This window comes from Anopheles nili, chromosome 2, assembly GCF_943737925.1.
Source record: "Anopheles nili chromosome 2, idAnoNiliSN_F5_01, whole genome shotgun sequence".
NCBI lineage: Eukaryota > Metazoa > Arthropoda > Insecta > Diptera > Culicidae > Anopheles > Anopheles nili.
In genome coordinates, this window is record NC_071291.1 from 60995198 (window position 1) to 61021971 (window position 26774).

Genomic DNA, 26774 nt, shown 5'->3' on the forward strand with positions numbered 1-26774 from the left:
CCAAATGGTGTCTCAGGGTCAGGACCAGCATGCTGAGGAAGATTTAAGTTGATTAACACTTTTTCTAATTATCTTCGCCCGATCGCAGATTCCGGCAGAAGCGAACCCGGGGTGGGTCGTTAATTTGTGTTTCCCAACCAGAGCGAAAGCGCGGTACTACGGACAGGATAAACGTGAGACACGCTTTCCACAACGGCAACCCGCAACGGAGTGGTGAAATAAATCGGTTTAGCTTTCTCGAGAACGCCCACCGTGGGAGTTGGGTGTGATAGTGTGTGTGAGTGTGAGTGTGAGTGGAAGCAAATTAACGCAGACGACGAATTGTGGAGTGCTTTCGGTTGGGAAAATTTACCGCCTCACTAAAAAGCCGATCGTTCACGATCCTGGTACGATCCTGGTATCGGTTTCTGTGCGTGAGCGTGTAATAAGCCCTTGGCTGTAGTGGACTAAACTCGCATATAGAAAATAAAACATCGCCGCCACCCGGAATAATGGTGAAAGTGTGCCCGCGAGTGACCGTAGTGCACCAAGACGCAGCCGACGCAGCCGACGCAGCCGTAGAACCAACCGCACCAACAAAAGGACTGGACCATTGGGCCGGTGAGACGGAAACATTCGGGAGAGGCACCATTTTGTGGCGGTGCTGGTTTATCCCCGTCCGTGGGTCTCCCCGCTCGTGAGCAGCACGATCACGCGGCATGCCGACGGGTGACGGTGGGCCGAATTGCGGCTAGCAAAAAACACCCAACCCCGTCCGGTGACGCATCCGCATCCGACGGGCGCGATCACTGCCAAATGTTGTCGGTCGTGCTGAGTGCAACAACCACCAACACCACCACGATAACCATGAACAGAGGCGAGCAGGAGAATCTCTACCGGCAGTCACGCAATCTACGGCTGCAGCAGCAGGAAGCGAAGGCGCAACAGCAGCGCTCGCAGCAGCAGCACCAGCAACTCGGCAAGCGCCACTACTCGTACGGAAACATCCACCAGTTTGGGGGTGCCACCGTGGCACTGCCCCCGATCATGATCGCGCGCGGGCTTGGCTCGTTTGCGCTCGACGATCAGGACCGATCGCGGCCACCGGCCTGCGATGATCTTGTGCTGAGCGTGCTCAAGTCTCCGGTAAAGGAGACGACGAACCTGCTGACTGGCAGTCGGTCCGCGATCTCCGCCAGTCCGAGCGCGGGTAGCAACGGGATCGCGATGGGTGGTGGGTCCACCACCCAAACGCAAACCCCGAGCCCGTCCGGTGGCGGGGGTGGATCAACGAGCGGCGGTGGAGGAGTCGGTGGGTTGATGAGTTACCGAGCGCTCCAAGGCTCGGAGGACGATCTCGTGGACGACGTGGAGTCAGCGATCGAGACGACCGAACTGAACGCGGGCGATCCGCACAAAGCACCACTCCACCCGTCCGGGTCGTCCCCGCGGGCCCTCAAGTTCCTGCGGCGGTTTCGGCCGGGAAAACCGGCGCGTACATTCGAACCCCACCATAAGCGGGTACCGACGCCGATGCGCCGCAGAAACCGTAGCCGATCGCGCTCGAACGACATCCTGGATGGGGTTGGTGCGAGCCAGGGTCAGATCGTCGTCGATGACGATGATGACGATGACGATGACGATGACGTCGATATGGACGGGAACGAGCTACCGGGCGTCTCCATGGGGCTGCATCACGGTGGCAACGATGCGATCGGTGGAACGTCGAGTGCGGGCGGTGGTGGCAGTGGCAATGGTGGCAAAAATCTTGGCGTACCGAATCCGTACTACCCGATCGCGCTACCGATCGACCAGGCGTTCAAGGCCAAATACGTTTTCCACCATCGGCGGGGCAAAACCGTCCAGGAGCGGTTCTACGTCTTTCTCGAGCATCCCGGCGGCTGGCTGTGTTTTGTATATCACTTTTCAGTGTAAGTAAAGCGTGATTTGATGGAGTGCTAATTTTAACGTAAACATTTACTAGCTTTTTCTCGAGGTGCTGCCTTTCCCGGTGGTGTATGAAAAGTAGCCCGTGTTTCAGGAACTCATCGTCATAAAATCGTAATTGTTACTTTGTTTTTTCGCGCACGTCACAAAAAAAAAACGTTGCCTTTACATTACGCCATGCACGGGCCATAAGAGACCATAATTTATTGCCTGTCATGAAGATAATACACTTCGCTGGAGGGTAATCACATCCCTGCCCGGGAGTCGTTGTGATTTCTTCCCATTCTACACCCGAAGTGGGAGACTTTCTGCTGTTTTGTGAGGCTTAAAATCTCATAAACCATAGTACCGCACCAAAGTTTACAGCTCCTCGAACGTGGCGCTCGTCGAACATCTCGCTCTCGTGGCGTACCTTATTCTTTCCCTCCCGGAAACAGAACACGCCACAGGTTTAATTAATAAACCACGTAAGAACATAATTTGTGTGCTCGCGGAGACTTTGTGTGCTCGCCGGGAGATCGTCACCGTCGCACGTAATTTGTTGCGCTCGTCGAGTGGCCGTGGTTAATCCTCAATCTTCTCGCAGCACGCGCATCAACCGCCCCGGTTGATAGGGCCGTTGGGATTAATTGGGAGCGGCACAAATCACGGGAAATCTCGCTGGGACCAGAACCGAAAGCCTAGCTGCACCCCAGCCAAGGATGCGTCAAAGTCTGTGCCATGAGACGAAAATAAGGCCAGCTGTGCGAAGGAACGGAATGGAAAGAGGCTTTCGCGAACCGACATCGCCCGATAAACATCGCGCGATGTCGTGTCCTTTTGTCTTCCCAAGCTCATAACCCACGTGCATGCGCCGCATTAATTAATGGCAGTTTCTTGTTCAGCCGGCGTTACCGGTGGAAGAAGTTTCACCCGGTAGCTGGTTGCCGTCTACCGCTGGGGGAGGATGTATTTTTAATTGCATTTCAACTTCACAGCTGACGCAGTGACTGTTAGTGTGTGTGGGTGGGAGGAAGTTCTTAGGCTGGAGAAACTTGCTTATGATGCGTGTAGGAAACGCATCAACCGACTGGGAGCATTGTTTTCGTTGACATCATAATGATCTCACGGTGCCAACAGCAACTTTCGCGTGTCTAAAGCGAGCATTTGATTTACAGGCTCGCGATTCACCTACAGCCCCACGGACACTAAAGAAAGGCAGCTCCGTTGGAGCGTCAGCAAGTTTTAAAAGGCGTCGTAAGTTGGATGCACCTGTTGAGTGGAATGTGAAATCGTTAAGCTTAAACCTGAACCACCCCGGGAAGCATTTGTATTTGTACGAACTTTCGACCATTGTTCAATTATGATTTATGGTCTACCATTTCCTCCGTCACGGATAGTGCAGCGAAAAAAAATGCCCCATCCCGAGTTTGGGACGAGGTAAAACATTCCAAAAACCCGCGATCGCACCGTGCGCACGAATTTTCCAAATTTGGGATGGAATGTGAGCTATTTAATTTTCCACCGGTCTGGAAATCGATTGAGCGTGGGATGCGGCCTCAAACCAAACCCACCCAAACGCTTGCCTGCCGTTTTGATGGCCGATCTGGCAAACTATATAATTTATCTCCCGACCGTGCTGGGGATGGAACGCAATAAGACACCGTGACGCTTCTACTTTAATACATTTATAAACCCAGATATATATCCAACCCGGATAGTCTTTCTGGCGGCGATTTTCGGGTGGTTTTGCGAAACGAAGCACCCGTTTCGGTGGTATTTTACCGGCACATTTCTACCGCTGCTCGTCAGCTGCGTCAGATGCTTCAAGAATGCTCGGTTCGTTTCTTCCACAAGCAAGCCGTTCCGACGCGAGCGTGGAGAGCCGTTCCACGTGAGATTTAAACAAATCACATCGACATCGATCTAGCGCTTTCACAAACCGCCAGCAACGAGCCTGATGAACGACGCTTCAGCGTGGGAGAAGGTATTTTTCCCTACCATCGTGAACCATCGCAGGATATCGATACCGGCGGTGGGTTTCGTTGTGCAGTCTTGTCTGATGAGATCCGGCAGTTTTGCTGGGACCATCGGATCGATCGGTGGATGATATTTCACGAACCCTGTTAGCAGGGTAAATAGAGGTAGTCTTCAACGGCTCACTATAGCATTAAGGTGTATTAATTTGTGTTAGTTTCAGCTGATGAAAAAGCTTTTATTTAAAAAAAAATACGTTTAAATCTTGTTTTTGAATACGTACAACAGTAACACGAGTTTCCTTTTTGACTGCACCGTTAGACCACTGTCAGTCCACACCGACAGCGAGTTAGTTCGGTTGATTTCCTCGCAACCGGATGCGATTCGCCGTATGCCAATCCACCGTCCGCGGAACTACCTTTCATGCAGCTAACAATGTTACTTGGCTCAGCTCATTTGCAAATATCCTGCATCACGTGTGGAGTGCGTTGGATTGCGAAACCCTCCCGTCCTAAACGGGGATGAACTTACGGTGCCGCTGATTCGATTCGACGCTGGATCCGGTTCACCCATCGTTCCATTACATTAATCTAACATTAATGCGCATCCATCAGTGGCGGGAAGCACTCTTCTTTTTTTTTTTTTTGCTCTATGCTCCGCACAATAATCCCACGGTCGACGGATACCCATCGAAGCACAATTTCCCAGCGGATGCTAAACCCGGAACGAGCTGATGCATCCGTTTTTCTCTGCGCTCGTGCAGCCGGGAAAAAGGGGTTTCATGTAGCTTAAGCAGAAGGCCAAACTACGTCACGGAATGGATAGCAATCGCTGTATTTTTTTGTTGTTGGGTGTGTGTGTGTGTGCTACTAGAAACTGCACGAAGGGATGAGAATCCATAACGATCGCATTACGGTTGTGAAAGCAACCGACAAGTTCGTGCATTCGCGACTTCAACATCCCCTCGACAAAGGACGCATTCTCGTTACTTACCAATTGTGGGGGTTGGAAAATGATCGTCTGAAAAAAAAAATCATAATCTGATGAAGGAAAAAAAAAACGCACAGAAAATAATAAAAGTCGAACACGCAATGAGGTCGATTTCGGGTTCGAACGGCAAGCGCTACACTAGCAATTAAAAACATTTAACGAAATTAAAATGCCATTTGCAATTCCCATTTTGCATCGGCGCGAAATGAACCTTCAATCACCGTGCCAATCGGGCTGGGTGTTTTACCGATTAAATGGTATTTTTGCGTGCAAAAGTGCCCGCAAATTCATGGCTCAGGCTGACAGCAAACGAGATGAAACGCTCATGCGAATTGGGTAAAATAAATGCCCCCTTTTTCCCCCCCTACATGCATCTTTTGCGAGTATTCTGTCGCTTTGCAGCTTTTTGCGTCAGAATTCTATTTTTTCTTTTCTTCTCTCGAGCTATCCACGAAACGCGTCGAAAAACTCTTAAACATGCATATTTATGATGCTCCAAAATTCCAACTCCAGCCCGTCACTGGATCGCTTTTTTCGCACCTTAAAGTGCCGCCGTCACCGAAATATTCCCATTCACCGTACGCCATTCCGCAATAAAACACGGAAATCCACCCCCTGTCTGGTCGATGGGCTGCCCGTCTTAGCTGCGCTTATCTGCGGACTGGGAAGCGTTTTTTTTTTCCTCCACGACAGCAAAAGTCACCAGCCGAGACGTCCTCCTGTTGTACGGCGCGTCCGCTGGCACCTGGGAGCATCATCGTCTGTCAGGCGCGAGTCATCACCACCCGTCAGCGTACGGTTCGGGACTCGAGACGCGAGTCTGACAGCGGGAAAACAACCTGGCAACCCAACAGCGCTCCACTAACTCAAGCCGACAGCACGATGTGCCGGATGTTAAGCGAGTGAACTGAGCCGCATTTGGCCAGCGAGCGAACGCACGGTGAAAGCTTACCCTCAGCAAACACGCCGGCCACATGTGGCTCTTGCGAGGTGGCACTGAGGGCCTGGAAGCCAACGGGACATTTTCCACTTATTTCGCGTGGCACTGTGGTGCTCTTATTAGCTTCGTTCGGTTGTTCTTTTCGTCGTCGCGAAAATTGCTTTCCACCGGTGGTGTTTCTCCTCCAGCTTTTTTTTTTTTGTGTGTGCTCTTTCAGCAACCAGGTAGGAAGAAGAAACTCCCGCTGGGTTTCGAACCCGCTGGCTCACTCGTTGGCAGGCGTCTCGCATTCGCACTCCCGTAATCGTTCGTAACGCTGGCAGCAAAAAACCCCTTCAAGGTTTGCTTCCGGTACATGGTGCGAGCGCCATCTTAGACCGGCTAAAACCCGCGCAAGTGCTTCACCCGGCAGCAACCTACCGGGGGGGAAAAAGCGGGACTCGCGTGACATTTAGCACCGGCACGGTCGTGGTCCGTGTCGAGGCTACGCTCGGGAGGACGCGCGTTTATGGCGAGCGAGTGAAATATGATTGAAATTCTATTTTCAGATATATTACATATTCCGCTTCCCCGTGCACGAGATGGGGGTAGTCAGTGCCGGTCGTCCGTAGTGCTACGGGCATCAAGCTTGTCATCAACGCTGGCAGATAAAATGCTGCTGCCCTTCGTCAGTTTCGGTTGCGCTTCGGTCGCTTTAAGATTCTCAAAACAAAGAACCATTAAAATCCAGTGCAGGGCACCAATGATTTGACGCGTGTGCCAGCGCGAAAACTGCTGATCTGCCACGGAAGGGTCACGGTTGGTGAAGGAAAGACAGAGAGAAAAAAAAACCGGGCATCGTAAAACGGTGTCCTCTTTTTGGAACGTGTGATGACGCATCGGCGTGGGTGCATCGGCTGACAAATCCCCGGCTCGTAAAAGCAGCACCCGCAGGTCCGCAGAAGGTTGCCATAAACGTGTTCGAAGTTTCTCGACGGGGAAATGGATCGTCGTAAATTCGTCCCGAACGTCCGATTTCTTACACTTCACTGACCACCGGTGGATCCCGTGGAGTAGGTCACGGCAACGACGAACGACGTTGATGATGAAGGCATGATTGGACGAAAATTGTCACGATTCTAGTTCTAGTGCATCCTGCATCCTGCCACCAGCGAGTGTAGGTTGTGAGAATAATGGAATTTTCTTTCACCAGTAGGGTAGGGTGATGAAACGCGCTATGAAGCGTCTTACCGGAGTACATCGGTTTGGTTGAAGCATGGCCATGGCCCCGAACCTGCCCTAATTGAACAACTCCTTTACTCATGCGCGATCCTTTTTCCTTTCGTTCTCGCTCTCTACTTTCAGATTTCTGCTTGTTTTAGTGTGTCTGATATTTAGCGTATTGTCGACGATAGACGAGTACAGTAAGTTCGCGAACGAGACCTTATTCTGGATGGAGATCTGCCTGGTGGTGTTCTTCGGCGTCGAATACCTGGTGCGGCTCTGGTCCGCCGGTTGCCGATCGAAGTACATGGGCTTCTGCGGCCGGTTGCGCTTCATCCGCAAACCAATCTGTATTATAGGTGAGTATTCCAACGTTCGAACGGCAACGTGCCCGCTTCCGGGTGGGCTCTCGAACCGCTTGCGCATCTAATTTCAAATTCATTAGAATCTAAATTAAAACACGACACTTTGATTTCAAATGCATACACTCGTGCATATTTAACCGCAACCGAGGAGGGCGCTTGTTCTGCTGCACCGAAGGGCGAATCCTCACGTGCGTCTAAGGAAGGCGGACATGTTCTCTTTTTGTTTTGTCTCATTCTTCTTTTCGGTTGGCCGCCGCTCCCGCTTGGTAATACTTTTATTTATTCGTTTCCGCTGATCCCGCATTGGTGCACTGCGTTAATTCCGGTCGTCCTGGTCGCAGGGATGTCGTGTCGCTTGGCGCTTCCGGTGTGACTTACGTTGTGAGGGTCAAACAAGCCCCGAGTGGGTGCTATTTTTGTGTTCTCATCGACCGTGAAACGGTCCAAGCCCGTGGGGCTCTTAAAACCAGGTGCTAATGCCTCGACGAACCACGGTCACGTCGGTACGCTGTCCGCTCAATGTCTAATAAATGAGTGGCAATTTAGGAGAGGTAGCCGCCGCAGGTTGTGCATAAATAATTGCTCGACACCAGGCCGTGTGCGCCGGTTGTGCCGGTACCGTAGTATAAATGATTTTGCTCATCATTTAACCACACACCGCTGTGGCACTCGGAATCAGCCTCATCCGGGTGGTTTTGTGAGTTTCTTTTTTTCTGCGACAAACACCTCACCGGTGTCCACCTTGGCACGGAAGGTTTGAGTTTACGCGCCGGCCGATCCAAAACTGACCCAACCGGAAGCCTTGCCCTAGGGCTAGAGGACTCGCAGGACCTTCATGCCGTCTCTAATGACCGGCCACCGGCCGGTTCGGGTAAGACAATAGCGAAACGGCCACCATTCGGGGCTGGCCATGGCTTCTGGCAACCGTGTCCAGCAAAAGCGGTCAAAGCTCATGAATTATTCATGAGCGGCATGTATCCTGCTGAAACGCTACTGGTAGACCGATGGAGTGGGCCATTTTTGACCCGAAACCGAACACCGGGTGGAAGTTATCTTCAAACACGGCAGGCACAACCAGGGTCGCATCACCTCGACGAAGCATATGTTCCGCTGCACTCAATAGGGAGTTTCACTAAAGGGAAAAATGGGCGAAAAAAAAACAACTAGCAACCAAAAAATGTCCAGCACCCAAAACAGGGAAAGCTCCAACGCCCCCAGGGAAAAGGAAGTGATTCTTCATTTCGACTTCCTTCGCAACGCTCCTGCAATAAGCGTATCCTAGATCCTTTGGTTCAAGCTTTCTTTGCCTTACTTTTTTTATCTGGCATTTTTAAGAACGACCGACTCTCATTAGCATTTCAATTTGAGTTGCTGAAAAGTTCGGCCCCCCCCTGCTTTATGCGCTTAACCCGAAAAAGGTTTCCAAAGGAAAGCGGAAAGTTAAACCGTAGCGCCCTTGGTCGACTCGTTCGGCGTCACACAGAAAGCCAAGCAAAAAAAAAACAAACGAAGTAAAGGATGAATCACGAACTTCACCTGGCGCTAGCGCATTAGCTCTTCTTTTTGCGAGAACGGATTGCTGGCGTGGGCACTCTGCCACGATTTGCCATCGCCAGGAATTGGCCCAAAGGCTAATTCGCCTGCTCATCGGTTTATGTAGGGATTTGTCCGTCGCCGGCTGCCTCGCGCTTCGAGAGCGAGTAAAAAGGAAGCTCGGAATCCGGATCGGCGAAAGGGCGCGAGCACGGCAAAAAAATTGAATGAAGAACTAATTGATGGTCGAGCTGAATATCCCGGAGATGGCTCCCTAGGGAGAGCTCCTTTTCCATTTTTTTTATTTGCTTCTTCTTTTGGGAGAGGAACTTGCTGAAAAGTAAGCAAAAACGAATGTCCCGAGAAAAGCGTGGGTAATCGGAAAGTTCAGCGCTGGTGATAAAATATTTTCATTAGGATGCGAATAATTATGAACTCGCAGTTTGATCTGACTGCCAGAGGCCACGAGCGGCATGCTGATGCGAACCGAAAATGAATATTTCCTTTGCAAAATTTAACGAAGCAAGATCACTTTCTAGGGTGTGCTAGTTGGTTCGTTTTTGCGCACCACACTTTCCCATACTAACTTGTGGTGAAATGTTAATGTTTTTGCTTTTGACAAGAGTTTAGAAAGCAAATATTCATAAATGAGCTTTGTCATTTTCTCTTTTAAATCAAAGTAAGCATCCGGCAACAGTTTCTTGAACTGTTTAAAAAAACAAATACTATCAACCGAGAACAACATCATGTCTGGCACCATTTATGCGCCCATGTGTTTTTACCTACATTTCCATGAAATCTCAGTCTTCCATTTTGAAAGGATGCCCAAGTTAGAGCAACAAGTGCCAACGGCACACGCCGCCCAAGGCTAGCGGCAAACCTAGAAGGCATATTGCCCACCAGCATGGCAGCACAAAAGCATCCCAAGAGGCGCGCAAAATGAAACTCTCCACCAAAAAGTCCGCTCTTCGACGAGCTTCCACTTGTCGCGTTCGCTGCCCACCACCACCACCACCAAAATGGCGTGATTTTTCCTCCCGTGTCCGGTGGGTTCGGTTCGGTTTATGTTTTCATTTTGTTTCCCCTCGGCCTGTTTTGGCCGCTTTTGTCTCATTTCGAGAGGTTGTTCTTCTTTTGTGCGTTCGGGTGGCTTTGTTGTTGCGAGTTTCGTTCGCCCTTTTATTCGTATTTCCAGCGCACGAGATGAGATCCGGTGGATGCGAGAGAGCGGGCCTTTTTTTTTCAAGAATTAACTTTCAAACAAGCAGATTTTGGATTTTTTTTTCTCGTTTTACATCAATCGCGCGCGCGTTCTGTCTGGAGTCGGGTTCGCCACTGCTTTAATTTTACGTCCCGCGTTTGGCTCGCGGAGATAGCGGAGGCCTTTTCATTATTTTTTATTTTTGTTTTTGCTCCACCACTTGCTACATCATTTGCGGAGAACGACAACAAGCGAACATAATTGTGTACATGCCGTTCGGAGGAAGGTGTGAACATGCACATTAAAAGGGAGTTTGTTTTTTGGAAACGATGTTTTTTTTTTTCGCTGCTGCCATTCATCTGAATGATCGGGATGTTTTCATCTCCTCAATTATCATTTCATGTTCGAAGCGCTTTAACATGCACAAACGAGACACGAAGAAAATTTATGCAGCCATCGAGCCTGTTAATGCTTTAAATTTATATGTTCCGCATCTCGATTTAAATTGCGAATGTGTGTAATAAACATACGAATGATTGCGCAAGAAATTTGCGAGGTGAGAAATGCAAATGAAATATCATCATTCAATCTCGCGCCCATGATTAAATTGCATAGTTTACAATTTTCAATAAACTAGCTGCAGTTTATATAAGCGCGTACTTTGGCTTAAACTGCGTCGTATGTGCACCAAAATTGCATCTGTCGAAATGAGTGGAGGAAAAACTTGTCCATTTATTTCTTTGATGTGTGCGGCAACGAATGCAGTGCAAGTATCGGTTTGTACTTCAAAGAGGCTATCCGCAACGGCATCACAGTTTGTTTATTTTCGAACTAATGTAGGCTGTTTGTGGTGGGTTGTTTCGTTTGAATTTATGGCCCCCATTATAACCGGAATGCTTGTACGTGGTACGGGTGTTTCGTCAAAGTTTTATCGCTTCAAAATTATTGCGCACATCCCACGCGGATTGGCACAGTGAAGAGTACCTTGCAACTGCTCGGAGACGATACGTAATGATATAACACCGTCACCATAATGATGTCACGGGTAATCCCTGGATGTGGAGGGAATATTCATTCCAATTGGCCACTGTTATACGCCCCTTGGCGTCAAAACCGTGGGTAATTGCTACCGGAAAAGCCATCTTTTACCGGAAACCCACCCCTACGACGGCGTTGATAGGTAAATATTTGCTCCCGAGCAACAGCAGCAGCAGCAGCAGCAGTTGTCACCATCGGCAGCGGTCACCATCGTCACACAGCCGCAGCTCGGTTTTAAATACACCGTCTCCGGTAACGATGTTTGCGTGGAGGGTTAGGTCCGTTCGCCAGCCCCACCGGGCGTGCCGGTGACTTGACTTTTCATAAACCATCTGCCACGTTCCGGGCATGGTGAACAATTAAAGAGTAAATATTTGTCAATCAGCTTCATCTATTTCGGGTGGCTTTCGGGTAGCCGGTTAGCCGGCTCTTTGTTGATCGACTGACAACCCCACGCGAGAAGGGGTGTGTGGAAAAAGGCCAATTTTGCGCCTCTTCACTCCGTCAAAACCCACAACCCACGGACGCCGCGTGCCACTGTCACGGAAACTCAAATAAAATAAAACCACAGATAATCTGTTGATGTTGATGTTCCTCGCCCGAGAAACGAAACGCTCCTGGCCGGGTCCTGGCGGCTGACGAATAATTTATCTCGATTCCGCCCTTCCGGTTGGCCCGTTCGTCGGTGTTTTCGCCCGGGACCAGGTGTGTTTATCGTCGTTCCGGAACGAATTTGGGTCAGTGATAGTTATGTCAGCGTTACGCCCGATATCCCCTAGTGTTACGAACCACCCACCCCCCCCTAAAGGTGGGCTTAATAAGCGCTGTAAACTGGTTCGTATTTCCCATTCGACGAACGCAGCCATTTACCTTTTTTTCTGCGCACGCAACCAGTACGCAGCCAGTTGCGTGCCACGAGACACCAGGCGTCTCCATCAGATTTGCCCAACCACCCACGCCGGTCGGCTTGCCCACGCTTATTTTTTTTCTTTTTTGTTCCGGAGTGTGGCCTCCTCGCCTACCTCTGACATATTTTCAGGTGTGCCAATGATGACGTACCGTAAAATTGTCGCCATTTACCGCCGAGTTTTATTTATTCATTACGATTTTCTTTTATGCGCTCCCACGCCGGCAGTGTCCTTCTTTTTTATGATACCTTCCGCCAAACCGACCGGCCGGAAGCTAATTTGTGCCCACAAACCGACAAAACGAGCGTCCGATAAGCGACGCGGTGGTGGAATTAAATGAGAATAAATGGCTACGGCGCGAAATGGCCGTGGCATTTGGAAGGTTTGGGAGCAAAATAAGCAGGAGAATTAAAAAAAACCCCAAAACGGAAGCTAGGCGAAAATATATGGCGTGCAGCGAAATGATGACCTGGCAGTATGAAAACATGAAATACGCATCAAACGGGGATACCATACGTTAGTCGGTCTCGGGTCGGAAACACGCTTTATGGCGAAGCCGTGCCCATTTACCACCTGTCCGATTGCGCCCGGCAGAAGGAATTTTGCGTGACTCTAATGCAAGCCCCATCATCCGGGCACGTAATCAAACTCCCCTGCTCCCTAATAAACCTGCAGCTGTGGGGACACGGATTGGTTTCATCGCTTGTGGGAGAAATCCAACCGGAAAGCGAATGAATGGCAGCAAAAATCTCTCCCCGGGAATTGCCACCGATTAGCGATTTGGTTTGGTTTACGGGTGTTCTCTTCTCACCCGTTTCAAGTCGATTAATTAAGAACAATGTTCAAAGTTCTTGTCCCCGCAACGAATGGACGATGGTTGCGTCGCACGACCGGCTGGAAGGATAATTGAAATCACTAACCGAGCTGTTGCGACCGGCAAATGGTTTTGGTTGGTAAAATAATAAAAAGGACCAACTTTACGATGATTACGCCCGGGATCGGATCGGTCCCCGTTCCGGTGGGTTGGCTAAAACTAACACGCGATTCGATTGCACCGCCAGCAAGCTGTTGCCGCTCGGGTGGTGCTTGGAGCAAAGGCGATTAGGACCGCATTCGATGTCCACCGCACCAGTTACATCTCGGTAACTGGCACAAACTCCCGGTGACGCATCACACCCGAGTAATGGGCTCAAGAAAAGGACCTTCCAAACGTGCACTATTTACGGTGGGACAAATTCTAAAAGTACAATCTAAAGCCCACAAAAACGGGCTCCCAATTCCTGTGGGGAATTTTGTTTAAAAAAAATGGCACAAAATAACGATCTAAAAACGCACAATAAAACCCATTCTTCCCGGCGTGTCCTCACACGGAGATATCAATTTTCACGTAACACCCGAAACCCGGTCACGTATTTGTTTCGACACCACTTAAAGTGGTTGTGTGTTGTCGCAAGCCTCGTCTGATGTCTGTTTCGTTCCATTTAAACAATCACCACCGCTGGCGCAACAAGTCCACCATACCGTGGCGGAGTTTTGTCTGATCACCGGACGTATTTTAAGCAAATTTGCAAACTCAGCCTCAACGCGAGCGTGAGCAAATTGCAGAACAAATTCGTTTCACCTTCTCCACCATCACCATCCTGGAATTGATTCCAGGCACCATGCCAGGCATGCCACGTCTTCATTTGTCATCTCAGACGGCGCCTTGGTGGTCCATTGTTAAGAAAGACGTACCCTACCCATTTGATGGGGATGTCAGGCGGAAAATTCCACCCCAACAAGCACCAAGAGAGGATGTATTTCCAATGTTCTTTGTGCCGGTGTGGCGTCAATGGGTGGAACGGTGCAATTGAAAGCCATCCATTTGTCAGTGTCTGTCGGAAGATGATGTCTCACGGGCGTCACGAATGACGGTAGCAGGAAAATCGCCACTTGCTAGAACGCTAGTTTTGCGAGCGAATGGGCAAAAGTTTTTTGGGGCTGGTTTATGGAAATGGGCGCGGATTGAAGCGAAGGACCAAGATCGTCATCCCGGTCGGTCGGTTAGGGTGTAACTTTTCTGGAGCCATTCGTAATGGCTTCGCAATGGCTTTACGTACGACAAATGTACTTCTTTTTCTGCTCCATCTCATCAAAACTTTACCCATTCAGGGAAGCGGGTGTGTGCATGTGTGTGTGTGTGTGTGTGCTTTTCGACTGCTTGACTTTAGTTCGATTTGTGCCCATATTCCGGATGGATTGCGCCCGAAATTCAACCCCCACTGTCCCGCGCGTAGGTGGTCGTTCTCAATCTCAACTCAACCTTCCAGCTGGATCGGTCTACCGGGAGCAGGTGAACGTGAACGGTAATACCATACTCATGTGGCGCTTTCATTTTCCCGTTTCCAGATCTTATTGTAGTCGTAGCGTCTATGGTTGTGCTGTCAGTGGGCTCAAATGGTCAGGTGTTCGCAACGAGTGCCATCCGAGGCATTCGCTTCCTGCAGATCCTCCGGATGCTGCACGTCGATCGGCAGGGTGGCACCTGGCGGCTGCTCGGTTCGGTTGTCTTCATCCATCGGCAGGTAAGGTCCCCTGTGGAAGTACGACTTTTGAGTTCCATAATCCACCATGCCACATTGTTTGGGGTGGTTTTCTTCTTCTTCTTTTTCCCCCTTCTTTCACCGCCTTATCAACCTCCAGGAGCTGATTACGACGCTGTACATCGGTTTCCTGGGGCTCATCTTCAGCTCGTACTTTGTGTACCTCGCGGAGAAGGACGTGCTCGGGCCGGACGGTAAGGCGGACTTTGCCAGCTACGCCGACGCGCTCTGGTGGGGCGTCATCACCGTCACGACGATCGGGTACGGTGACACGGTACCGCAAACCTGGATGGGCAAGATCGTCGCCTCCTGCTTTAGTGTGTTCGCAATCTCGTTCTTCGCACTGCCGGCCGTAAGTCGCGTCGCACCGAATTCCACCTTCAAAACCACCGTTCTGTTGGTACTCATTGTCCTTGTTGGGCTTGTTTTTTTCTTTTGTTTGTTCGGGTTGCTTTTTCTACCATCACCCGCAGGGTATCCTGGGATCCGGGTTCGCCTTAAAAGTACAACAGAAGCAGCGCCAGAAGCACTTCAACCGCCAGATACCGGCCGCCGCCATGCTGATCCAGTGCCTGTGGCGCTGCTACGCCGCCGACAAGAGCTTCCACAGTGACGCCACCTGGCAGATCTACGTCAAGTCGAACGACAGCGGCAACAACAACGGCAACAGCAGCACCGCCCTTCCCTCTCAGTTGGGCAAAGTGAGTGCGATGTTTAGCGGTGTACGTTTGTATGTTTTGGTGGTACTTTCCTCGCATATTTGCATATAACTGAACAACCTCTAGGGTGGTTATGCGTGGTGTCGCCTTTACCCCTGAATTCCCGATTGGTTCCACGAGAGAAGTTTCACAATATTTTTTCCGGTGGTTTGGTGTTCTTTGGTTCTTTTTTGTTTTTAATTCATAATTAATCGGCCTATTAGGTGCTCAGCCAACACTAAAGGCTAATGATGGCTTGTATTTCATTTGTCCTTTGTTTAATTCTCTACTTACAAACACATGTTCCAACAGTTGTTTGATTTTGTTTCAAGTATTTTTTCTCTTGTCATGTGGCCGCTTCATGGCCGCACGTTGTTTGCTGCACTTTGCGCTCGTACCAATTTTAATCTTTCGCAACACCACAACATGCTTGCTTTTGTGTGGTCAGAGAACGATTTCTTTGTCGCGCAAATGGCAGCATTTTGCATTTTTCCCGCACAACAGCGCTCTTTTGCGGTATCCTCGGTCGTCGTACGATACGAGTGTTCGTTTTTGTTCGTGCATTTATTTTTAGAATGCGCCATTCCTTTTGCCAAGTTGCTCCGTACCGTGAGGTAGGACATGCTGGCAAAGCGCATCCGATTATGTGCATACATTATCGGATTTTATCGTTCGTTTGTTTTTTTTTGTTTTCGTTTTAAAATTAGAAGAAAAAAATCTGATATCCATTTGCTTCGAACACCCACTTCACTTCCCACTCGTTTGTACAGATGCTCGGTTAGTTGTTGTATGTTAGCGTTTTGTAATGTTTGTCGTTAGTGTTTTGCCACATTGAAGGTGTAGTAGCGTGCTCGGTTGTTAGTGGTTGCGCTTCAACTGCTTTGGCTGTAGCTGTGTACCCATAGGAAGCATCCTTGATGGATGCGCGCACCATAGATGTTAGCTGTTAGCGGTTGATGGATGCGATTCGTTAAAAGAACGCAACTTCCTTGCACTTAAACTCCCTCCCAAAACAAAAACCAACCTATCCCTATGTGGAATAATGTGCTTCTAATTTACCCAGCGTATCGTTGTGATGTTACCTCTATTTCACCATGGACGTATGGATGCTTCTAAGCAAAACCAGCTGTAGCTTACCTTTGAATGAGTACTTGCAGTTAGAGGGTTTCCATTGCACCTGGCTTTTACAAGGATCGTTCCCACGCTACTCAAATCAATGTCTTCCGGTTGAAATAAATAACCCAACCGTTACCGCATGCAACGCGCTCTGTGACGTGTCTGATTACGCGACTAGCCAGCGACGCTCGCGCTGATCAAAGATCCATTCCACGCAAATGAGCCACAAGCGTTCTCAGAAACCATCGCTACGACGCCGCCGGGTGTATTGTTTTACAATTCAGCTTTGTTTCACTGCCACCTTCGCGTGGTAGCGGAAACAAATGGCCCCATCCCGGAACGGGTACGAGCGGATCGGTAACGCATAAACCAATCAATCAATCAAACACAAACTCTCAATCAAATGGGTGCGGCACCCATCCGTTGGATCCCTCCAAAGCCCGACCGAAATGCAGCAAATTGGCAAAACGGAACACGAATGGGAAATGGGAGAGAAAGAGAAAAAACGCAAAAAAAACCGGCAAACAGAAGTTTGTGATCAAATTTAAATTTTGACAGCTTTGCGAAGTGGTTTCGTTGCTGTGTTTTTATTGCCACTTGCTACGCAACCCTCAACCATGGCCTGCTATGAGCTTGCGAAGGGAAATGTCATCCGCGCGACGCTCGATGGGTGGGTGTTTTTGATTTTTGCTGGTGCAATTTGCCCCCTTACGTTGCCAATACAAACTCGATCGCGTGGGAGAGAGAGAAGCGAAAAAGCCACCCATCATCGATGATGAGTTCGTTCGGGAGGACGAGGGAGTTTGTTTAGTTTCATCCCCATCTTGCCGTTTGTACTCTGCCGATTTTCTGCCGGCTGGAAAATGCGTGCTGCGTGATTGTTTCCCGCGCGCCGCTTGCTCGCGGAGATGAATTATTCAAATCACAATATTCGCTATAAACATGGCAAACGTTTCCGATGCGAGTGGCAATTCCATTAGCGTGCGATCGATGGCACCGATGGCGTCGGCGGGTGGGTCGCAACGCTGCGAACTCTCGCTTTCCTTGCCAAGCGCAGGCCGATGTACCGACACGCACATTCGCTTACACGCACTTGCGGTAAATCCGGAAAAACATCATCCTACCGTCCCAATTTCGCGATCCGTGAGACGTCTGGACCCACTACCAAGGTAGGCGTAAGGTCGCGGTTTTTCTTTCTTTTTGTTTGAATAATGTTTTTCCTTTGTTTTTCAACGCCTGAAGAAAGGAAAGGCGCAGCCAAACGAGATTGAATTAGTATAATGGTGGTTTCATTGTTTGCGAAAAAAAAGAAAACTCCACGCTCTTACGCCACTCGATCACTTCTCTGGGTTGCGGCACTCCATTTCCAATTTACAAAATACAACTGGCTTGTGAAGGAGTATTCGATTGATATTCGGTTTCTGAGAAGCATTTCACTACGGATCGCAATCGTGATTCAATAGAGCCATTTTGTTAGCTGTGTATCGCTTTGTCAAGAGTTTGCTCGTAGGCATATGCATCAATGTATCAAATAAATAATTTCATAACCTAGTTTCTTTTTCTTTGCTTAGAAACAAATCTTTCACACAACCTATTTTTTACATCTATTGATGAAAGCTAATTTTTCGTGAAAGGAATAGCTTTATTTATGATGAGCCACGTTGGCAAACATCTTAACAGATCGCTTACATCAAGCACGCACAAAGCTCCATTCCAGTTCCACTAATTGAAGCCAATCGAGGCGAAGCGCTTGCCGCGTGTACTACGCAGGAAAATCACATCACGATTTGCATTAAATATTGTGTAACGGAAATTGGATTGTGTGAAGCAATTTTAAACCGCCTAGCAATGGAATCGTCTAGACGCACGTCCTTCCATCATGCTGGGAAGCCTTGCATAGAAGATAACACCATTTACCTTCCTTCTTCTTCTTCTTCTTCTTCTTCTTCTCCACCTGCTCTGATTATTCCCCCCACTCACTCTTCAAAGCGTACTCCAAAGCTAACCGATACTGCCTGCCCGCATGTGCGCTTTCATTCATCAACGGCAAGATCAACCACGCTCTCAAGAACGCCACGAGACGTGCCAAAGGTTGGCAAGAGTGCTAGTGGGAAATGAACAAAAAAAAACTCTGTAACATCAGGATCAAACCATCATCTGAGATTTGCGTACTTCTCGTTTTGCAAAACTCATTTTGCTTGATAAGTCTCCATGAGCGCGCGCTTGTGTGCCGGAGGCGCTGTTGATGGAGCGCGTTGTAAAAGCCCTGTGAGGTGACTCATCAGAACACGATGATGATCCGTGCTTTCATCGTAAGTATGGAAATGGCCTTTCATCGTATCGCTGGAATGGCCTGCGTACCTTTGAGAGGGACCGGAATTTTCCTAGAGATAATTTACACCACCATCGTGCGTATTTTTATGCTGCAAATAACAATCGCTCGAGCGTTGTTGCTTTGGCTGTGTATAAATGCAGTTTGTACGATTGTTTGAACGTATTTTGCATTCTTCCCCCGCACGAGCACTGTGTTGGTTGTGAATGAATTTCTCCCACTGCTCGTTTTACGTTAAACAAACGCAGGCAATCAGAATGGTATTGTGTGCTTATAAATTAGCCCTGTTCGAAAGGTGGTTTTCCCCCTGTTACCATTTGGCATATTTTTCGCACTACGTAAAACGGAAATAGCGTGCGATATGAGCGCGTGAAAATGGGCTCCACCTGGCGGGACATGCAATACATAACATTCTCCTCGTTTCGTTTCGTTCGAAGTCAATGCCCGGCATCGAGCGTGATAAGAAAACGGAGAGAACGGACTGAAACGTAGAACGCTCCAGCCAGCGGCCAGGTGCCGGAAATGGAAAAAAACCCGGCAGATAGAATTCCTGCCAACGGTTTTCCGGGAGTTCTTTTCTTTACTCTCACTCCACCATTTTGTTGACGCTTTAAATTTGCTTTCTTCTCTTCATCGCACACTTGGCCGGCACACCTGGAAACCTGTGAGCACCCCGGGGCAAAAGAAAATGAAACGAGCGGAAAAAGAACGACGCAGGAGAAGAAAACGGAGCTAAAGAATCTTGACTTCATTTTCTGGTCGCCTGCAGGCGAACGTGAATGAAGTGAAATAATTTGAAAAACGCGGTCCAACCCTTATGAAAGCGAAAGCCAGCCACCAAACCGCCGGAATGCATAGGCGAAAAAGGGGGCTCGTGGGGTGGCAAAGAAAAAGAAAACATGCATTCAGCGTGCGGGGAAACTCAACTGAAAGCGAACAGAGCGAACGAAAGTGCCAGCGGGATGGAAAACAAGCCCCGCGGCAGGGAAAACGGCTTATGATGTTCTTTCCGCACCGGCTTTCTCCTTTCACCACATCGAAATGGAAGTAGATGTTGCGGTCGCTGATGATGGTGGTGGCGATGGCAAAAACTTCCCGTGCTGATATTGTGCGAGCTTGCGGAGAAACCGAGCGGAATGGAAGGCCGTTTTTCCGGAAAATAGCCCCCGGAGCGTAAATACGCTTTCCTCACGACCCAGCGCGCCCCACAAATCCGGGGGTGTCGGAAAAATTCCCCAAACCAAGGGCAGACAAACCTCAAAGGATCACCGCGCGGGGTGGGAAAATTGAAAGCAAAAACTCTCACTTTTCTCTTCCCGTTGGCGCAAAAGGGTGTGTGTTCACCTTGCGGCATCACCCGGTGATGGATGATGGGGCGCCATCGGGTGTGGGTGTTTTGGGGGAAAAACCGGCAAAAACTTTGTTTTTTCCCAGCCACATTAGCCCGCACCGATGACGAATTATTACACAGCCTCCTGGACGTTCCCGTGGTGAGATGAGAAGGATTGGTGTTGAGTTGAGAAGAAGAAGAAGAAGAAGAAGAAGGCGAAAAAAAGCCTGTAAGAAACAACCCCCACTCACACAGGTGTCAACGGGAGGATGGATGTGGGAGGAAGGTAGCCTTTTTTCTTCGAGGGTGTCGGTTATATTTCCCTTTTTGTCTCGCATTGTTCCCTCAATTCTCGGCGCTTCCACATCTGCTATTGCTGGTAGACAATCGGAGCACATTGTTGCCGCATAAGAACCAGCTTCTGCTTCGGGTGGTCGTTCCGTAAGTTCCGGAGAGTTCCGTAACGTGAAACTCCCTCCGGGACCGCTGAAAACACCAATGCACCAATGGGGGGAGTCTGGAGCTTTCGTTACATTGCGCTCGTGGAATGTTTTCGCAGCCCGTTTCTATCTCTTTGTCTTGACGTTTTGTTTTTTCTCTGGAATTCCTTCCCAGATACCCTTTTTGCAAAAGAAAAAAAAAATAAACCACACGGAAAAACGCTGTTGCGTGCGCTAGGTTTTTGTTTGCCAATGGAAGCTACGCTTTCCAGCTGCTCGTTTGGACGCTTTGTTTCCATTGCGCACACACATGTACTCACACAAGAAAACAGTTGGCAAACGGCAGCTTTCAGGTTGTTTTCCTTTCACCCGGTGGAAGCTCCAGTTTTCCATCGGCATGCTACTGTGCGCGTTCACGCCGGAGGTACAGGAGCTCGGAATTTCCCTTCGAAAGAGGAAACTTTTGCATACGCCACGGTTGAGTTCTCCCAGCCAGCTCCTTCCTGGGTTTGGCTTTGTTGCAGCCGGGCTCGAGCTTGCCGTCGAACGATGAAACTCCACTCAGCCACTGAAGGGTTAGATGTCGGTAATAAGAACCGATCCTACACGATGCTAATAGAACGGTAATTATGCGCCCAGTAAAGGGCGTTTCGTGGTAGAAACAGCGTGATACAATGATGGCGTTTAAATCATCAAGTGCAGCTTGTTGAACTGCAATGAATAGCTCATCTTCTGCCCATTTCTTAAGCGGCTCAATTTGGCTCACTTCTTTCCCACCCGTCAATGCTGTCAAATATAGCTCCCGGTGAAAAACAAAAATACATTAACCTTTTCCGCGTATCGATTAGCGTCTGCCAACGCTGGGCGCTGAGTAGGCGCTGAAATGTGATGATAATATTGCAATGGAGCGTCGTTGATTGATTTGTTTCACCACCGGTCGCATGACGAAACCAGAACCAGAGCGAAACTGAGCGCAGATGCGCCGGCAACAGTCAATCAACGTGAAAACGATACGCGTTCCCGGTGGGAAAAATGCGAACCGTTCCATCACGCTGCGTGGTAGATAATTCAATTGTAATCCAATTCGATATGTAGCCAAACCGGGGAGCTGTGCCTTTTCGTTTTGGGAGATGAAACCAGAACCAGACCCCGGGGCCATAAAACATTAATGTGACGGAAGATGTGCGCGCGTGTGTGTTTGTGTGTGGGGGCGTTCTCATCAGTTCTAGGACGTAACTTTGGTGCCCTCGCCTCGTCTTATCGCTCGGCGACCCGTGGGGGGCCGTGGTAGAGTCGTATTTTATTGTCATATTTGATGATAAAAAAAAAGTTTGGCTCTGCAAACGAAACGCTCGGAGATATGTAAACGAATTTTCGCTTCCGATTGAACGTCATGAGCAGATGGATGGAAGGATATCGTGCATATTTTACTGCCCTGCTCGGGTCGCATCGAGTGGAAGAGTTTCTGATAAGCAACGTTACATTTGTGAACCTCCAGTTTTTTTTGACCGTCAATCGATCGTCAATTCCCTTTGATTTTTGCGTGGATTAAATTTGATTTACCTTTAGCTTTATGTTCGTAACATGATTTAAAAAAAACTGATCCATAACTAAACTGAGTTTCTCTCGCATAAAAACAATGCTCCCTAAATCGACGACAAATCCTCCCATCGCCACCCGATATTTACACACATGCAGAACGCTTTGAGGCACCATTTCCCGATCGCCCCCCCCTCGAACCGGTTTTCCTTCCCACCCGTTCCCACTCACCCCATTCCTAGCACAACAAACACTTGCCTGCTAGAACGCTTCCGAGCCGAATGCTTTCTCAGTGTGTGTGCGTGTGTGTATCAATATGTGTTCGTTGTTCGTTGTCCTTTTACGCGAAACATTCGGGTTCAGACCCTAATGGTGCAGGTGGCGCGGCGTGGTGCATCGGTGCTGAAGCGGCGCAAGTCCCGGAATCGCATGGAGGCGCCCCAGATGAAGCCACCACTCAGTGCCGGCCCCGGATCGGGTGTCGGCCCTTCGGCGGGTGGTGGTGGCTCAACGACGACAACGACGGCCCCGACGAGTGCTCTTCCGAGTGCTTCCGGTGGTGCGAGTGGTGCTGCCGGAGCGACATTGGCTCAAGCGGAGGGATCAGCCCTTGGGACGCCCGCAACGGCCGGTGGTGGAGGAGCGAGCGGAACCGGTGGACCATCGGCGGAACTGACGAAAAGCGAATCCGACGGAGATGTCGTCTTCTACATGGAGGAACCACGATCGGCAGGTAGGCAAATGAGTGCGTGACAGTCAAATGAGACATTATTTCAAAACTACTTACTCGCAATTGGTTCTGTTGGCCATTCACTTTCCCCAATTCCAGTTCACAGATTATTTCCAATATTTAATGCCACACCTTGCAGCGAGATATTGATTCCATCTGATTGGTGACGTTTTAACCTTTAACTGAATAATCCTTTATCGGAGTCAGAACGTACTATGTAACGAGTTTTTTGAAGTGCAAAACTAATCGTTTCATTTTTGTTGCAAAACAAATGCCGATAATCCCCTCAGTGGAGTGGTGGTATCGTTGATTGAAAATATTCATTTTGAAATGGCTCTCGGGGTTCTTTTTTTCCACCCCCTTATCATAACGATACAGCCATATTTTGTATCAGTTTCCCGTGCGGGTGTAATGTGGTTCTTTTTTTTGTTTCATTTTTCATACCTCCCTTCTTTGAAGTGTTACACCGTGATCGCACCGGAGATATTTATTGATTGGAAAAATATTTTCCAATAAATTCCTCGCTAGAAAACCACGCCCCAGCTGTCAACCGATCGCAAATCATGCGGAGACATAAAGCACACAACCACACACAAACAAAGTGAAACAGAAAATCCTTCTACAAATTCCAATCATACATTCTACCCGTTCAGTGCGCCCTATGCGCCGCAAAAGAGGTCCTGCCGAAAATACGATCACGGCCGGTGCGAAAATGGGAATGGTAGAAAATATTTTCCCTTTTTTGGTGGCTTCTTCCACGTTCCATTCGGTTCGTGGTTCGTGTTTGTTTTGTTGGCCGAGAGGCAATCATCGATAAATTCCATCGACCGATGTAGGGAAGGGAACGAGAGCGCAAGATGGAATTAGTAGTGTGCTGTCCGTGCCACCGTGCTGGCATGTGTAATAAAGGTGTTAACAGCATTGTGTGATGCTTTTCCCTCTTTCCACGGCTGGTACGGTTGGGCGTGCTTTCAGAGCACTTCCATTTCTATTGGAACACTTAATTAATTGGTCAATTTCGTTTCGTTTTCCACTTCCGCTTGACACGACGAAATGAGCCCGTTTTCAGGCAACGCCAACGCAAGCGGTCGTGATGCGGTGCGCTCTTTTCAGTGTTCAGTCGTGCCTCAAGCACTGGCACTGGGATTCGTGGAACAAAAGAGGGAAGAAAATGTGATACGGAAGAAGAACTGTACTTTTAACGAGCTGTGAATAGTAGAAACTGTCTTGAGGGAGAGAATAAATTTAGATTGCCGATTATATTATCTAAAATTGCGTGATTGAACATGGCTCCCAGATCAATGCATTCATCAATGGAACAAGAATTGTTTTACAGAACCAATATTCATAATTTTTCAGTTTTTACGTTGAATTTGATACTTTTTGATAATTTTTTGTATAAAAATAGCTTTATTCCTATTATTTCTGTCAGTTAATTATGTTTTAAAATTCATTTGTTAATTTATACAAAGTACTGGGCGTCTCCATCACATCAATAGAACGCTATTATGCTGGTATTTAATTCAATTTTTTTTTTATTTATTAGCAAAAAGAATTGACGAAGATACATTAAGAAAAACTAATTGAAAACTAGCTCTCTATCACTTTGATCTGTGTCAGTTACTTAGGTTTTCAATTATATTTAATATTGTATACAAGGCACTAGGCGTCTCAGTTACTTGTGTTATTCATTCCATTTAATATTTTCTACAAAGTACTGGGTGCTTCCATCGCACAAACTGAACGCCACACTATTTCACCATTCGGCGTAAAAAGCGGCCTATAATTTGTTCATTCCATTCCCACCCTAGAAACCAACGCCTATCTCTCGGGTTCATTCAACTCCGCCTGCGTACGGGGCAAGCAAACGCCCCATGAATAGGAATGAAACGCGCTACTCTAGCTAGCTCTGCTAAATATGCTAATTACTCATACGCACGAACGCTGGGCGGGCGTTGTTTACTGGCCGCTATCGACCCGTGACCAGGGCCCGGGATTCCGTGACTGTGCGACCGAACCCCCGGTGTCACGAATGCTGCCCGGTGTTGGCTCAAAAGCTAGCTGTACAAATAAAACTATCTGGCAGGGGTTTACATAGCGTTCGCAGTTTTCCTTCTGGTTTTTTTTTGTCTTTAGGTGAGTGTTCTCTAAATGTGTGGCCTCGCGCTCGCGGACTGCATTCAAAACACGATGACACGCAACACCAAACCTCACCCGTGGCATTGGGTCGGCAAGCTGAGGGCGAGCGTGATTAGAACTAGTAGCCAAATGGGACCAATTCATAATTCAGCGTGTTTTTATCTCTGGTCGGCTTTCAAATGGCCTCACGAGGATAGCGATCACTTTTATTTCAGCACTAAAACGGTTCGCTTATGATCTCATTGTTTTAGGGCGATTTTTTTGTGCGTGTAAGTGGTTTTTATTTAATGCACGTTCGTGCCTCCCCCAAACGGTATTCCATTAACTCGTCGTTAAACGCACATTCTACTGAGTGCGCTATGAATACAAAGTATTGCATTATGGTGATGAGCCTACGTGGGCTGTTTCGTATGATTCGCCAATGAAACTTAGCTAAACATGTCCCTTCACTGCGCCAATGAACCGAATAAAGTTTCACATGTTCATTTTCGGTTAGAAAAATTAAGCACGTTGTAAGCAAGTGAATAATGCCCTCTGTGCTTTTCAGGAACGCCACTGCGAACGCGTCGCAACGATCCAAACCGGGGAGTGTTCGTTAGCCAGAATAGCTCCGTGACGGAAGCCCCGAGCGACGAAGTGGAAGCCGAACCGGAACCGGACGACGAACCGGAACCGGCCCGTGTCACGCAGTGAGTAACACGAGCCGCCCTTCCTTTGTTCGCATGCTTCCTTTCATGCTTTCCGTTTTTCCCTCAGGCTAACGGAGGCGCACCGGAATGCGATACGCGCGATCCGGAAGATCAAGTACTTTGTGGCACGGCGCAAGTTCCAGCAGGCGCGCAAACCGTACGATGTGCGGGACGTGATCGAGCAGTACTCACAAGGCCACCTCAACATGATGGTGCGCATCAAGGAGCTGCAGCGCCGGCTTGATCAGACGCTTGGCAAACCGGGCAGTTATCTGGCCGGCATCGATCGAGTTGGCAACATCAAACCGATGACGGTTGGGGCGCGGCTGTACCGAGTGGAGCAGCAACTATCTGTGATGGACAAGAAATTGGATCAATTAACGCACGCCATCAACTCGATGACGATGCAGCACCAGAAGATGATATTACCACCGATGCAGCCGTACCAGCAGCACCCGTTGCATCAGCAGCAACAGCAGCAACATGTGGTGCCACCCGGGGTGCATCCGTTGCACTCGCCAGCAACACTCGGTGCGATCGTGCAACACCAACAGCAGCTGCTGCACGGTCAACAGCAACAGCAGCAGCAGCAGCAGCAGCATCAGCAACAAATCTCCCCACTGCAGCTGCCAGCCGCCCCGTCCCAGGCTTCCTCTCCCTCGCTTGCGATGAAATGTCTCGAGGACGACGTATAATATTTAATCTAAGCTCGCTCTCTTTCTTGCACGCCGTGTGGCGAGAGCAGCAACACACACACCCACACAAAAGCACACCATTCACACCCCTGGAACAATCTGTGTTCAGAACGATACGCATAAAGTGGAAATTGCAGCAGGCGCAGAAGCTGGAATCGGAACGTTTCCAGGGTAACCAGCGGGCTGCTACGAACAGGAACGAAGGAAACAGCTTCGATGAAGCTAAGCAGGAAATATCCTAACCAGTCGGAACGGAACGATAGAAAGGAGCAACTTTTGCACAATCGAAAGCTGCCGGTGGCTTTTTATTTTCGATAGAGAGAGAGAGAGAGAGAAAGAGAGAGAAAAAAATCTCCCAACAGTGCGGAAAGTTCTGTCCAAAGTTAATAGAAAACTAAAAATTGACTTTTCGGTGGGTTCAGAA

The 26774-nt window shown here is 48.8% G+C and overlaps 1 protein-coding gene across 1 annotated transcript; it reads left to right on the forward strand.

Annotated features, from left to right (window-relative positions):
• The first annotated feature begins 795 nt into the window (after nucleotides 1-795).
• LOC128721004 (potassium voltage-gated channel subfamily KQT member 4-like) lies at nucleotides 796-26350 on the forward strand. Its single transcript, XM_053814706.1, has 8 exons — nucleotides 796-1910; nucleotides 7157-7374; nucleotides 14449-14624; nucleotides 14743-14994; nucleotides 15116-15364; nucleotides 22461-22830; nucleotides 25514-25655; nucleotides 25723-26350. Exons 1-8 carry the CDS (start codon nucleotides 796-798, stop codon nucleotides 26348-26350), a joined length of 3150 nt encoding a protein of 1049 aa, XP_053670681.1.
• Nucleotides 26351-26774: the final 424 nt, after the last annotated feature.